We start from the raw sequence: 16,130 nt of genomic DNA on the forward strand, positions 1-16,130 counted from the left end.
GACTGTACGGTGTTTGTCTTTCTGTGTCTGGCTTATTTCACTTAGCACAGGTCCTCTAGGTTCAACCATGTTGTTGTGAATGGCAGGTTTCCCTTTTTTTAAGGTTGAATGTATATAATTCACATTTTCTTTATCCGTTATCCATCGATGGACACTTAGGTTGCTTGCATATCTTGGCTGTAGTGAATAATGCTGTAATGAATGTGGAAATGCTGACATCTCTTCAAGATAGTGATTTCATTTCCTTTGAAGCATACCCAGAAGTGGGATTGCTGGATCATATTGTGGATCTCCGAGCCCTTTCCCCATACCTTACCCTATGTGTCTCCTTCATCTAGCTGTTCCTGGCAGGTCTAAACATTTTAATCTAGTGAATAAAATGTTTCTCTGAGTCCTCTAGCAAATTAATTGAACTCAAGGAGAGGGTCATTGGAACCTCTGATCTACAGCTGGTTGGTCAGAAGCACAGGTAACAACCTGGAATTGCAGCTGGCATCTGAAGTGGGGGGCAGTCTTGTGGGACTGGGCCCTTAACCTGTGTATTCCGATGCTCTCTCCAGATAGATGGTATTAGAATTGAACTGAATGGTAGGACACCATGCTGGTGTCCAAGAATCGTTTGGTGGGATGGAATCCCCACCCCCACAACACACACAAGTTGTAATTAGTGGTCAGAACCATTTTACAGACACACAACTACACTGTGTCTTGCTGAATCATTTGAAAGTAAGTGCTCGATATTATGATCTTTTGTCCCTAAATACTCAAGATTTATCTCCTAAGGATAACATTCTCCTATATAACCTCAAAACTATTATCATATCCCTCAATTTATTAATATAATAATCTAATAGATAGTTTCTCAAAAAATCTGAGCTCAAGCCAAAAGTACAATGTTGTAGTTTTCTTGAAAAACATAATTGTAGCAAGATCTCTTTGATAAATTGATACTAATTATGCATCAATATTTATTATTCATGAGGGAATTAGCTTAGGTCTTGTGTTAGTTTGACATAGCACAGTTTAAACCATCTATATGTTCCCATTAAGGCAATGTTTCTCCAAATAGCTTGGATGCTAAGTGCAGATGTTGATTGATTCAGAGAGCAGTCAACCTCGTCAAAACCTTAAAACTGTTATCTATCACTTGGCCCAAATTAATAACGAGCAGAGATATTTCAAGACATTTGCAGATACAATCTTTAAACAAAAATATAAAATAAGACATGTCAGATACAAATAGAAAGCAATTGATCTATTACTTATCTATCACAAGCAAGATTTTATTATATTAGAAACACCCAAAAGTCCTCCTCAGCGATCAGAGCCAGAGGCCTGTTTCCAGCTGTTCATTTCTTCAGCTCACAAAGACCCTCCACACTTCAGTTTGCTCAGCTCTGTTTGAGAACAGTGTGTTTTCCTTCCTTCCTGTCACACGCCCCTCTTCTCTGTTGTGGGAAGAAACTTTTCATTTATGTATGGGAAGTTTCTGTCACTGCCATGAAATATGCTGAACTCTACTACTTTTTCTGAATTCCTGGAAGGCCGGAGCAGATTGCCAGGCTATATTTTCAACTGCAGACTTCCTGTTGCCCAGTAGTCATTTATCTGCAGATTAGGAGTAAGACTAAAGTTCTTGCAAGATAATACATTTTCCCATGCCAACCATTCACACATTAGTGAAGCCCAAAAGAAGGCAAGAGGAAAGAGGAGGAGGAGGAAGAGTTGGAGGAAGGACTGGTGCAGGCGTAGAGGGAAGACAGCAAGGAGACCACTTTGGGGCCACTACTCTGTAGAGTTCTAGTCTCATGTCATCCTCGCCACCTCTCTGAGTTCAGGTAAAATTATAATAGTACAGAGAGAAAAACACTGGAGAGGGAATCTTTGCTTGGGTTGATAGATTGACTCAGTTTATTGGCAAATTCCATTGAAGAGAAAGTGGTTGTGTTTGTCCCTTAAGAGGCTGAGCTCCGTCTTTGTCAAAGCCCAGGAGAAGAGCTGTACCCTACTATTTTACTGGGTGCTGAAATGGTGGTGAGGTCACAGGGCATGATGGGAAAATGCCAGCAGGTGCCTCAGGAAAGAGGAAGAGGTGCCACGAATCCAGAGAGAGAGGGGTGGAGGTTTTTCTGTTGCTCTTGCACAACTTGCTGGGTGAGTCTGTTCCCTCCCTCCGACACATCTCTAAAATTGAAGACGAGGGGATTGCATTTAGAGAGCTGTGTCATTCTGGTCCTGAAAATTAAGCTGACCTTTCAAATGGTATGTCTTAACGCGTTTCTTCACTGGAAGATGAATGCACAGTATTATGCGCAGAACCCACATCCCCAGAAGTGACAGTGATTGTTCAGACTTTGTTCCTGGCATTTCCTCCAAGGAAAGGAGGACGCTTATGGAGTGGGGCTGTTCAGCCACTGTGACTCGCTCTGACTCTGGCACCCTTGCCATGTCCATCAAAATCAACTTCCAAAGCATGCCCGTCTAAGGACTGGAAGGGGCAGGAACCCTCTGTTTCACAAAACCATCCCAAGTATGAGTTTGTTACATTTGTGCAGGTCGTGCTGAATCGTCCCCATCTACGCCTCCATCCAGGTTTACCGCTTTCTTAGACGTGCCCAGCCTTTCCGGAGGACAGAGATCTTTTGTTAGAGAAAGGGCGAGGCCAGAGAAAGTGTCTCTGTAGTAAGCAGAAATTAGGGGAGGACGCTAAAGGGCTGTGCTCGGCCTGGCCAGAGCCTGAGGAATTAGGAAAAAGAAAAGAATATACAAATATCAAAAAAAATTTTTTTCTATGTTCCACTAGTACTATTATTAGCTATATACCATTGAATGCTCCTTGAAAGTGGTATAGTCATTATTACCATTATTATTACTGCGGTTAACTCTATAGTATTGAATATTATTATTTATCTATATTGTTCTTACTGTCAATATTACTATTATTAGTTACCCATTATCGAATGCTCCTTAGAAGCAGTATAAGCCTTTTATAAACACTTTCTCTAATCTTTTAAACAAATCTCCAGTGCCGATATCGTTCCCCTATTTAATGGAACAGAAAACTGAGATTTAGAGAAGAACACTTGTCGAATAACACAGAGGTCGTAAGTATCGAGGTGGCAGGTCACCTGGGGAACTCTGTGACTCCCATACTCTCCCAATCATGAATGTGTTCTGTTTGCGACTTTTCTGAAGTTGCTAGGAGTTTAGAAAAAGGGGAAATGCAAGCGCATTTCACAAATGTACAGTCTGTAAGCCTCACATCCTGTGTAGCTGTAAACACCGAACTGAGGAAGAGCTGGCAACTTTCGGAAGATGAGGACAAGTAGGACATTCTGACAGGACTGTATGAGAACCCTGAGTTAAAACCCCCTGGGAGTTTCTGAGAGCTCAGCTGGAACCAACGGGCCAGGTCGAGGGCACAGGTAGGCAATGCTGAGAGATACTTTTGAGCTCCCCAATCCCCTGCCGTGACTCCATCAGAGGAGATATTTGATTTGAGAGAAGTTAAGAGATACTAGAGTCTTCTGGATCTAGGATGGGCAAAGGGAAGGGCTATCTGGTTTTAACTGTTTCTGCTGTTTTCTAACTGCATGTTCTTGGTGAGTTCCTTACCTAAGGTCACGTGATTGATGGCAGCAGGGATTTTCCCCCTTCAGAGGTTCAGAGCCAAAACTGGGCCATCTATGGGCCAAGAACGGTGCAGCAAAAAGAGATCCAAACTGAGCTCTTGGCCACTAATCCCACAGGCAACATGGTCCTTCAGGCCGGCGAGTGGAGGGTCCAGGCTTTGAATGTAGTTTTAATGACTCCAAGTCGTGTCCTCATATTACTGCCTGCTGCTACTTCTCCAAGGAATAAACTCTGACACAGGCTGACATTGCTGGGTAGGGAGAGAATTGTGCAAACTCTTCAAGTGGCTGAGGTTCACTCCTGGCTCTACAACTTCCCAGTTGTATGAACATGTCTGAGTGATAACTGCAAATATTCCTTCAGCATTAATTCTATGCCATGCGTCTATGCAAAGTGTGTATCATTTTCGTTCATAGTAAACTCTTTGATTCTGAGTTGCATGGTCTAACTAACTAACTAACTAACTAACTAACTAACTAACTAACTAACATACAGGGTTGTTGTAAGTATTGAAGGCACTACAGGATAATGTGTAGTAAAATATGATAAAAACATCCAGGATTAATGCTAATAAATATTATTATTACACCAAAAAAAAAAAATGAGTTAGGTAAAGTAAGCAGTGCAGAACCTGAATAGGAACAGTCTGATGAAAAGAACCCTTATCAAGCCATCTCACAACTGGCAGGAAAGTTTGAGGAGACATTTATCAAATATATGGCAATTCAGTTGCAGGTAGCACTAAAGAAAAGAGATTTCTACAGGCTGCAAGTTTCATTTGACCATTTGCCTCTGAACACTGACACCTCTTAAGATTCATGCCGCTCCCTCCCTGTGATGTGTCTGTTATCCATGATGAGCGGACTATGCCAAATATTACAGAAAACTATTCATGAAACCAAGATTTCATGGTTTTCACAGCTCCGTACGACCAGTTCCCTTCCCTAAAGGACAGATCAAATCTGGACTCATGGGCAAATACTGGCTTACAGTTTTGAGAGCCAGACCAGGGAGCTCTGAATTTATTTTCTCTTCCAGCTCCATCATGGTATCACAACCAATGGCCAATGAGAACATCGTAATTCTCACAGCAAATGGCATCGACTTCTCCCAAGCGGATGAACACAAGCCCGCCAACCAGAGTCAGAGTAGCCTGAGGAAACATCTACAGGCAGAGGTCAAAGTTTTTGGGGTAAGCCCAGTTCAGAAGGTGTTGGGGTGGGAAGGGGGAGGGGCAAAGGGAAGAAACTACTTATGTCTTGGGAATGGAGATCCATCGTAAGTGTGAAGACTCTTAAGTTTTGTCAGAGGGATCCGAGTTGATTTAAGACCCATAGAAACCATTTGGAGAGCCATTTGAAACTTCCTCAGACCTTTTCCACACAAGGTGGTATTAAAAACGTTTTTCCCTCTAACCCAAATACGAGCAATTGCGTTTTTATTGTTGTGTTTTTGTAGTAGAATACTTCTCTACATTTTCTTTCTTAAAAGACTACTTTATCGAGGTGTAATTGGCATACAAAAAGCTGTACATCTATATATTTTTCAAAAGTGATGGTGATAATGATATATTTTGTATACTTTTTTTTCTATGTTCACCAATTACGTGCTTAATAATCTGACAGATTTTTTGAAGAAAATTTCTCCCTCACTGCAAATTACAGGAAAAATAAACTTCCTTCCCTCTTTTCTCCTCCTCATTTGAGAACAGAGATGATATTTACCTTTCGTTAGTTTCTCCCCCTCATACATGACTTATTAAAGAAACTCCGTGGAGTGAAGGCAGGAGTGGAGGAAAGGATCTATCTAGGACTGGGAGGGAAGTATAGAGCTTTGCTTCCCAGATTTGTCTCTGAACTTCCATGATCAGGTCTCAGAACTTGGTAGGACTGATGGCCTTGTATCAAATATACGATCCCGAAGGCTAACATGGGGTTCCTGTGACAGAAGTTTTAGCCAACCGCTTGGTGGCTATTCATAAAGCTGTATCTGAAAAGAAAGTCGAGGAGGAAAACTTGACCTTTTAAGATAGTGCTTCAGGATCCTCGGTTACAGGGACGTGGACCGAAGAGGTCACAGAGCTGGCCAGAGGGCCAGGCTCTTATGTTGTGGTGTCCAGTAGGGCCTCAGGGAAATAAGGAGGGGCTTCCACACTGCCAGTGCTCAAGAGAGTATGAGGGCTTTCAGATGTCCCCTGCTCCCATAGGAGATGGAAGGAGAGTTAGTAGTAATGAAACTGGAGAGGTGGGGAAAACAGAGTCTAGCACTTGGCGTGAGCCGGGATAAGGCCCCGAGAAGACAGGGGTGAGAGAAGACAAACGGTGGAAGACATGCTGAGCGCCTGGCAGATGGCCCAAGACAGTGGCTTCCTGTGGCACGACAATGTCTCCTCCCAAATGTCTTTCCACAGCTCTCCCTCCAGTGCTTTTGTAGTGTCTGTGTCTCTGCTGGGATCCCGCGGAAGGTGATAAGGCATCGGCATGAGGGGAACGATGAAGAAGCCCTGTCTTTATCAAGGCCGATTTCAATCCTCGATCTCCCTTCTTCTTCCAACAGACCATCCAGATCGTCTGTGGGGTGATGGTGTTGAGTCTGGGAATCCTTTTGCAATCTGCTCCCTCCTCTCCACAATTCAGCCACGTGTTTTCCACCCTGTTGAAAGCTGCTTACCCATTCATTGGAGCCTTGTGTGTGAGTTGAAATCTGAAGGAGGGCAAGATGGGGTGGAGGTGGGGTGAAGGCGGGGCGAAGATGCCAATAGTTTGGGCTCTTCCCCTGTCGCCTTGCTACATTTCTGTCTGCCAGAAGCAAGGGGTCAGTGGTAGGACTTCTGCGTTTGTAGCCTAAGGAAGAACTGAGTGAGGTGGCAGAAGCCACCTGATTTTAAATCCATATTTTAGCTGGCTCAAATGATCATTTCTTTTGAAGATTATCTTACTTTTCACCTCATCCTCTAGAGCTATAATGAGGCTGGTGGCTTCTCTCCGGGTTTAAGAAAAACCCATGAAGGAAGATAAAGTTGAGAAGGAGCTTGCTATACAGAAAAATGAGCCTCGGCGAAAGACACCAGACACGTACAGGGCAAACCACACGTTTGTGAGAATCACAGAGGAAGAAGCACTTTTATCTTTGAGGGCTTCGAAAATGCTCTTTGCTGCACTCGGTGGTACCCAGGGCACACTGAGCAGATGTCTATGCTTTAGTGATGGCCTGGAAATTCCCCTGAAACAGCTTCGCATCCACGTACCAAGGGGATGTTGGTGGTTCTTTTCTCAGAGAAGAGCCTTCTTCTAGATTGATGTGCGGAGACTTTCTCACAACTAAGCTTCTCTTTCATCATGTTTTTCCTCTCGGCTTCCCACGACTCAGTAGCTATTAGTTTCTTTGACGCTTCCAGAAGTCTACCTTTTCCTTATCTGGTTCATTTTTCTTTTGTTATTAACTAAAGTTGACACTGTTTTGGATGTCACAAGTTTTCCCCGAAAGGTCTTTTTTCTGTGCCAAGATCCCCGTAAGAGAAACTACATTACATTTAGTCATTATGTCCCCTAAGGTTCTTTCAGACTTTCTCAGACTCTCCTCGTCCTCGATAATGTTGATGGATTTGAGCGGCACTGACCAGGATTTTTACAGAATGTTCCTAAACTTTGGTTCATCTGAATTTTTCTCACGCTTAGACTAGGCTGATGGATTTTTAGGTGGAAGATGACAGAGATGAAGTTTCATATTAGGGGTAGATGCTATCAATATGATTTGTCACTGGTGCAGTTAACCTTGATCGTGCAGGCTAAGGTTGTGTCTGCCAGATTTCTTCTCTGTAAAGTTACTTTCCTCTCTCCTCTCTCCATTCTCTATTTTTTTGTAAGCCCAGCCCACATTTGAAGAGGCCTCTTGTCTAATTTTTAAGGCCCAGGATTTATTCATGCAGACCTAAGTTACTTAATGCCGAGACCACTGGAACTATCATTTTTCTCCCTGTTTTGTCCCATTTCTCCATTGTCAAGGGATTTTCTGTGTCTTAGCTGTCCTAAATCTATTATTAGTAATACTCTAGAGAGTAGAAATAAGATCTTTGATTACACAGCCTTTAAGGTTTGCTGCCATCCTTATTCTCTCTCTGTTCTCACCCCTCTTCCTGCCCTTGCCTGGGGAGCCGCCAGCTGAAATGGACGTCTGTACTCTCGTGCCTGTTAGCGCCCCCCATTGTTTTCTTGCTCTTCTCTAGATAACGTCTGACTCTGAAATTTTTTTTCTCGTTTAAAGAAAAACATTCTATCCTGGCTTTTAAGGCCCTCATTTTTTTAAATTAAGTTTATTGGGGTAACATTGGTTAACACGATTATATCATTTTCAGGTGTACATTATAATACGACATGTATATATTCTATTGTGTGTTTACCACCCAAAGTCCAGTTTCCTTCAGCTACCATATATTTGATCCCCTTTACCCATTTCACCTTCTCCCTACCCCCCCCTCCATATTTGACTCCTTTTACCCCGTCTACCTCCCCGCTCCTCCCTCACCCCCTACCCTCTGGTAACTACTAGTCCATTGTCCATGTCCATGAGTCTCTGTTTGTTTGTCCTGTTCATTTGTTGCTTTTAGGTTTATATCCCACATATAACTGATATCATGTGATTTTCAACTTTTTCTGTCTGGCTTATTTTGCTTAGCATGATTATCTCGAGGTCCATCCATGTTGTCGCAAATGGCAGCATTTCATCTCTTCTTATGACTGAGTAATATTCCATTGTATATATGTACCACAGCTTCTTTAGCCAATCATCTATTGTAGGACACTTCAGTTGCTTCCATGTCCTGGTCACTGTGAATAATGCTGCTATGAACATCAGTGTGCAAATATCTTTTTGGATATGAGTTTTCAAGTCTTTGGGGTAAATACCCAGTAGAGGGATTGCTGGATCATATGGTAGATCAATTCTTAGTTTTTTTGAGGAACCTCCATACTGTTTTCCATAGAAGCTGTACCAATTTGCAGTCCCACCAGCAGTGTTTGAGGGTTCCTTTTTCTCCACATCCTCTCCAACATTTGTTATTATTGTCCTGTTGATTATGGCCATTCTAACAGGTGTGAGGTGGTATCTCATTGTGATTTTGATTTGCATTTCCCTAATAGCTAGCAATGTTGAGCATCTTTTCATATATTTGTTGGCCATTTGTATGTCCTCTGGGGAGACGTGTCTGTTCAGGTCCTCTGCCCATTTTTGATTGGATCGTTTGTGTTTTTGTTGTTATTGAGTTGTATATTTTGGATATTTTGGATATTAAAGGCCCTCATTTGTTTATTGGAATAGATTCCTACACATGTCTGCCTTTTCTCATACTTTTCTGAATATTCTACAGGCAAAAAGGGACATATCTATATTTAATTGTGTCTTTGTATCATTGGTCCCCCAGGGCTTCTCCCATGGGAGTTTTCCATAAATGCTGTGAAAATAACATTGTTGCTACATCTGTACATAGACAGTGACTTGACCATTTTTTCTCTTTTCTGAGTAGTTTGTCATTTCTGGATCTCTATCAATCATCACAGAGAAAAAGTCCACTAAGCCTTTGGTGAGTATGAGAACAATAGCATCAAAATGAGCTCTCCAAGGTCCATCTCTGCACTTTGCAGAGTCAGGGCAGATGTTGGGCAGAGTTAGGAACTGTTCCTGGGTCATCTACAGTCCTGTCCAGTGCACATTCCTGCAACTGCTGTACCCTAGATCACAGTCCACATCCAGGTATTGCGTCATACCCTGGACCAGTGCCCAGGCGATTATTCTGGAAAAAGTCAGCCTCCTATAATGCCCTTTTGATAGTGATTGGCCTTCAAATTTAAATCTTCAATGACAAAGAAGTTGACTGTGTTTTAAATAAGTCTATTTGTTGTAGACTCATTACTTTCGTGCATCTGTCAAAACCCTCGAGAAAACCCAGTTAAAATGTTGCTTGTGGGAGGAATTTTTTCTCATTCTTTTATCTCTCTGATCTGAAAGGTAACACTTTTATTGGATTTTAAAATGAACCCTTAACTCCTGAAAGTTGTCATTAGTCATTTGCATATGCTAAGAACACAACTTTACCTGCTTTTAACTCTTTCCAAAGAAAACCAGAATTGGAAGTGACAGGAAGAGGGAAGCTGGATTATAGGGAGATGATTTCTAATCAGTGAAGGTACACGGAGTCCCTCAGGCCAGTCTGACGGTGGGAGGGCCATCGTGAGAACGCCAACAAGCCAGCAAACACAGTGGCACAGAAACTCGATTTGGAACCTTCAACTGCAAAAATCTCCCAAAGGCAGCAAGAAATTAGAGAATGTGCTCAGGACAGTGCCAGTATCTCTCTTTCTTTCATCAAAATGTAGCAATGATTATTTGGAACCCGCACCGAGACCCCAAACTACTCTACAAATGCCATCCAGTAGAATTTTCTGTGATGATGGAAATGCAGTCGCTACTCTGTCCAATGTAGTGGTCAGGTGTGGCTACTAATCTCTTGAAATGTAGCTGGTGCAATTGAGGAAGTGGATTTTAAATTTTATTTAAGTTTACTTTAAATCTAGGTGGCCCATGTGGCTAGTGACCATTATATCAAGTAGTACAATACAAGAATAATGTTTCTCGGTTTTCTAAGAGGAGCCTATAGGGTTCTTACTCTAGAGAAAACCACAGTGAATTTGGCAGCAAGCTCAAGGATACAGGGTGAGGTTTAAGGGCAGGCTCAGGCTCACCAGCACCATCTATCTGATAGTAAATTCTACTGTGGTCACACATGATATCAGCCCTTTTTTGAGGTTGAGGAAGAGTGTTTTCCCAGAACGAACCTATTGATTTTAAGAAATATATATTCCAGGCATTGTGACTGTTGCTGGCTATCAGGAGGCCCAGAAGCATGTACTTTAGTCATTATTTGAGAAAATTGGGATTTGGAGGAGTAAAATGCCCTGTCTACGCCTCTACTGTGCCTTCAAGTTTCAGCCACTGAGTCCCTAAAAGAAGAGGGGCCTAGATGGGATTAAGTAATATTCTAATTTGTGACTACTGGGTGTGCTCTGAACCATACCTAATTATAACTACAGCTTTCGGAATGATCTTAACTCGATTCCCCCTTCTGAGAGTTGAGGTAGAAGGGAAGCCATTTAGGAGATTAGTTTATTTCTTCCCCTCACTTCGTAAATGTAGAAATGAGACCCAGAGTAGGAAAGGGAGAAGCTGAGTACTCAAGAAACTTGAGCGCATCAAAGGCAAAGATCACTGTGACCTCAGTTTCCTGACCTTTCTTTCACCTCCTGTTACAGCTCACATATTACACCATCCCTGGGCCTGAGTCTAGAACTCTGCCTACCGCCATCTATATATGGCCCTGGACATGGACAACCAGAGCCTGTCCAGACTCCAGGGCCCACCTGAGACTGAGAACTGTGTCCCCACACTCATTTTTGGGTGTGTGTGCGTTTAAGAGAGGCCGTGTGCAAGGAAGAGTGGTTTGCTTCATCTTCCTCTTCTGTGTGGCTGATGCTGCCGCAAGGGGTTTCTGAGTTAGCTGGGGGAGAGAGAAACTATATCTGCCTTTCGGTCATACTCTCTTTGGGATTCTGCAGGCATAGCCTTATGGAGCTCTGCTGTCAGTTCAGGGTAGAGAATTTAGCAGAGCAATATCCTCTGCCACCCTACTGAAGTCCTGCGTAGGGGGGAATAGTTCGTTGATTTATTTGCTTAGCTAACATTTACTTTCTAGATTCAGAGATGTTGCTAGGTACTAGAGAGACATCCAGGTTTAGGTCTATCAATTTTAGACCTCGAGGGACACAGGAAAGAAAAGATATTTTGCAACGTACTAGCAAAGGGGTAAGACATGTGTTGCTCATTTGGAGTGATCTTTACTCAGCATTTCTCTTCCAGGTTCAGAGCAGCCTGGCTGCAAACTTTCTGAGCTCTCTGTCTGCTCTGGTGGGTTTCATCCTCCTCTCTATCAACCTGGCTCTTTTGGGTCCTGCCCTATGGAAGTGTGACTTGAACAAAGAGGAGCTACTATTGGAACAGCAGAATTCTTACCATAATTTTTACCAAAATGAGATGAACTGCCTCATTGCCAACGATGTTCTGGCTGTAAGTATTTTTAGATGGGATGCTCCAATCTTGTGAGGCTTCTTAAAGACTTGACTTCTTGTTATTCATCTCCGTCATGTAGTCTCTCCGATTCTTTCTGGTGTGGGCATCTAGGGGAAGGCCAAGGCTGTATAAAGGAGAGACTACATGACGGAGATGAATGAGGTAGGCCATGTGATTGCCCACTAATAGGCTAGAACGGAAGAGTCAACGTCAAATAAGATTGACAGTGAAAAACTAAAACTTACTGTCGATAGTTTCCTACTAATCAAACTGATTCTATTGTTAGAGGCATAAAACATGAGTTTGTCAAACTGAACATCTTGGTTTATGGAGTAGTGAAAGGCAAAATAGCAGAAAGACCCAAGTGATCAGGAAATGCCAACAAGAAAACATAGTATATATGTATGATGGGGTATTAACTGGGTCTGAGCAGATATCAGGCCCAGCACTGAGAAATGGAGAGCAGGAAATATGGGGTTTGGAAGTGAGGGCTTCTCCTCCTTCCAGCGACCGGTGTTGAGTGGTATTGATCAGGCCAGAAATCAACATCATTATCGTTTTTGCTAAAACTTACAGAAGTGGGATTTATAAAATTAGAAATATAAGGAGATGAAGAATGTTAACTAGTAACGATTGTCCTTATTGGAGGACAAAGGGTGGCTAACGAGAATAATATGTTGGAGCATTAGGGGCATGTTTGTGGTCAGCAACACATTCAGGAAAAAAAAAGAAACAGGTGGCATAAAGATAAAGAGGATGCAGAATTTTTAGTGTCCTGCAATCACAAAAGTGAGTTAAGTCAAGGACACGGTTGGAAGATGGCCAGATAAAAGCAGAGGCAATTAAGCTGGCCTCAGGTGCTTTTCTCTAGACTAATGATGTTTTATTAAGAAAAAAATACATGCAAACGAGGCTGATAATAATTGGTAGAAACCAACATGTAGCAGAGCCAACTCTACCTTGGAAAAAATTCTGCAGAGACGCTTGGGAACGATTTGTGTGGTCGCTAAAGTATGAATTCATAACAGGATAATTTTTTTCATGGTAAATAAAGGGATTATATTGAGCTTGCTTGTTGGGAAAATTTCTAGGTAATGTAGACAAGTTATATTTCCTCTTTAATTGTGCGTAAATAAACTAGAGGTTTGTGTGATCACGTTTCCTCTCTTGTTCTATCAGCTAGTCAGCTCTGCTTAAATGATGCCTCAGGACAGAACTGGTAGCACTTACCTTCTTGGTGTAGCTCCCTCGTTCAGTCGGTTTGGGTGGCTAACAGCGATGGCAGTTTACAATCTTGATTGTTCTAACACTTACTGCCATCAAGAAAGGCTAAGGAAACCCACCCCAAGGGGTTCAGATGGATAGAAGGGGCAGTCATGTTGAATTTTATAAAGGGCTTGCACAGTCAAAACCTCACTGATTCTCATATATCTCCGCAAAGGAAATGTGATTATGCACATTTGATAAATGAGGAAATGGAAGCTAGAGAAGTAGAGACTCTTGCTCAGGTTCACGCCGCAGCTAAGAAGCAGAGGTGTGGCTCGAATGGGAACCTGGCCCGTCGGCCCTGGGTGTTAGTCCACCCCCATGCTCCTTCACTGAGTGAACAGTGTAATCAAATTTAGCTGCGCCTCAGAGAGGTAAGAAACAAGTGTATAAAGCGGGTTAGTTGACTTAGTTACTGCTCATCCGCCTCTTCTTCCCAAGGAAATAAAGGAGCAAAGGGATTAAATTGAGCCGATTGTTAGGTATGAAAGGAGCGGTGTTCTCTTCCTGATGGTGTCCTCACTGCATCTCTGATGGTCGAGGTGGTCGGGTCTTCGTCGCGACGGGCACCTCCCGACAAGGCACGAATGCTTCGGTCGACTCAAGCACCACCAACCTCGTGTTTCCTGCATTTTAGGGAATACTGTCTGTGATGCTGATTTTTACAGTGCTGGAGTTCTGCCTAGCTGTGCTCATGGCTGTGATTTGGTGGAAGTGGTTTCACTCTGACTTTCCTGGGGTGAGTGTGATGCCCCGCCTCCCTGAGTCTTGCCTGGTGTACTTCCGTTTCTGGGTTGTGTTGAGCTATGTCAGCAAGAGTGGCAGAGGGGTCCATTAGTTGCTGGTCATGAGATACAAATGGGAGATGGTTTGATGGTGATGGATAACAGCTGACGAAAGCAGATTGCGATTGAGTCTCTGACCAGCTGAGGAGTCACTGCATGGCAAGATAGTTGAATCTGAGAAATCATCTATTTTGTAAAGGCAGAAACCTGGGAAGTTCAATGATTTGCCAAGCGTTATGCTACGAGTTTGTGCCTGTGTTTATCAATAGAACATGCCATTTGCCTCTCTTCCAGGCAGAAACACCTTCTGCCACAGCCACTAGTCTCGTTAACAGTCTTAACTTGGTAAAGGGCATTTGCACATGTGGCTGGATGCAGTAAACGTCCTATGATCTGATTTTCTCTTTCTGTGATCTTAAATCTTTTTTCCTCTTAAAATGAAAAACTGTATTGACTCAAATTTCATGGGAAGTTTAACACCACCCTAACACCACCTCGGATTCATGGCTTTATTAACTGAATTTAAAAGCTTTGATCTATCAAAAATTTTCTTTTAGAAAGTAGAATACTAGGCCGATGAATATCAGTTATTTAAAGAACTGAATGGTGCGGTTTACTAATCTTGCAATACCTAAGAGTTCTATATTTAAAGTTTGGAGGAGATGGCATCAAGATAAAGATTTACGTTAAGCTGAATCCAAGTACATCTGAAAAACTAACGTATTTTGTTTCTTTTAGAGTGTGCTTTTCCAGCCTCTGAGTGACAAGGATAAATCCGGCATGATTGCAGAGGCAAATGTTGACTGCGGATATGAAAAACTATTTAATTCTTAGGGGGAAAAAAAAGGAAAATATTCATCAGAAATTTGGTCTTTATAATAATGTATGGAAACCAACCAAAGAAACCTAACCAACAAAGCAGTTTGAGTTCTTTGAAATGTAGACTTTTCTGTAATGAACATTTAAAAGCTATATATTTGTTTTCTTTTCATTGAATATATGTTTTCAGTGGATTGATCTCTAGATTTGCCAGATACTGACTTCAACAAAAGCACGGAACTGTAAATTACCATTGATTGGACTGGCCAAATAGACATTTCCCAGAAAACTAGGCAAAATGGTGATTCAATGGATAATGACAAAGTAAAGGAGACAACTTTTCCTCGTACCCCCTCACTGCCAACGAGAGTCCTGATTTACTGTGGTGTTCAAACTCTTATATAGACACTAGTGTTCCATCACACATATTTTACTCATTAGTGCATGCAGACAGCCCCCTGCCATTAAGTCTCAGGACCTACTTAAGTACATGGCTTCAAAATGAAATTTTTATTTGACTACAATGATGTGTGTGCGTGTGTGTGTATCTAACTCTACCTAGCAATTAACTGGATTCTGACACTATCTACTTGGAGGTAGCATCCAATCTCACAGGAAAAGGGCTCAATTTTACAAGACTCCCTCCATCCCTCCCAACCCTGCAACGCCCCCATCCTTCCACCCACCCCCCCAACACCCCAGACGCCAATCGCAAGTCTAGGTCATCACCTGTGTTTCTGACCCACTGGAAGCTATAGATTGGAAGTTCCTAAAACCCCCTTCCTTGGGTTCAATTAGTTTACTAGAACAGCTCACAGAACACAGGAAAACATTTACTTATTGATTACCTGTTTCTTATAAAACGATATAACTCAGGAACAGCCAGATGGAGGAGATGCATATGGCAAGGCATGGGAAGAGCTGGGGATATTCCATGCCCTCCCTGAGCGCTCCATTCTCCCCAAATCTCCACAAGTTCACCAACCCAGAAGCTCTTCCAATCCCGTTCTTTTGGGTTCTTATGGAGGCATCATCGTATAGGCATGATTGATTAGATCACAGGTCATCTGTGACTTAACTCAACTTCCGGCCCCTTTCCCCTCCCCAGATGTCTGAGTAGAAATGCAAGTTCCAACTCTCTAGTCATGTGATTGGTTCCCCTGACAACCAGCCCCTATCTATAAGTTACCTAAAGGCTTTCCCTAAGTTAACTCGTTAACATAACAAAAGACAGCTTACTGCTCCACCACTTGGGAAATTTACTGGTTTTAGGAGCTCTGTACCAGGAAATGGGAGGAAAATCAAATATATGTATTATTACAAATCATGATATCGCAATTACTTACTTTTTGAAATTCACTTTCCTACTTTCCTTTTAAACACAGAGAAGTCAACAATGACAGACGTAAACCTAAATTTCAACTTCCTTCCTCCTCATCAAATATTCAAACAAAACAAACAAAAGCTAACCGGAATACTTACCGTTGTCAAGAAGCAAGTTCCTATTTT

At 42.3% G+C, this 16,130-nt stretch overlaps 1 protein-coding gene across 1 annotated transcript; it reads left to right on the forward strand.

Annotated features, from left to right (window-relative positions):
- Positions 1–3,289: 3,289 nt before the first annotated feature.
- LOC102880250 (membrane-spanning 4-domains subfamily A member 6A) lies at positions 3,290–15,134 on the forward strand. Its single transcript, XM_006911250.2, has 7 exons — positions 3,290–3,425; positions 4,672–4,825; positions 6,190–6,324; positions 9,155–9,211; positions 11,542–11,748; positions 13,655–13,756; positions 14,541–15,134. The coding sequence occupies exons 2-7, from the start codon at positions 4,679–4,681 to the stop codon at positions 14,634–14,636; spliced, it is 744 nt and encodes a 247-aa protein (XP_006911312.1). The 5' UTR covers positions 3,290–3,425; positions 4,672–4,678; the 3' UTR covers positions 14,637–15,134.
- Positions 15,135–16,130: the final 996 nt, after the last annotated feature.

Source organism: Pteropus alecto, unplaced genomic scaffold, assembly GCF_000325575.1.
Source record: "Pteropus alecto unplaced genomic scaffold, ASM32557v1 scaffold43, whole genome shotgun sequence".
NCBI classification, from domain to species: domain Eukaryota; kingdom Metazoa; phylum Chordata; class Mammalia; order Chiroptera; family Pteropodidae; genus Pteropus; species Pteropus alecto.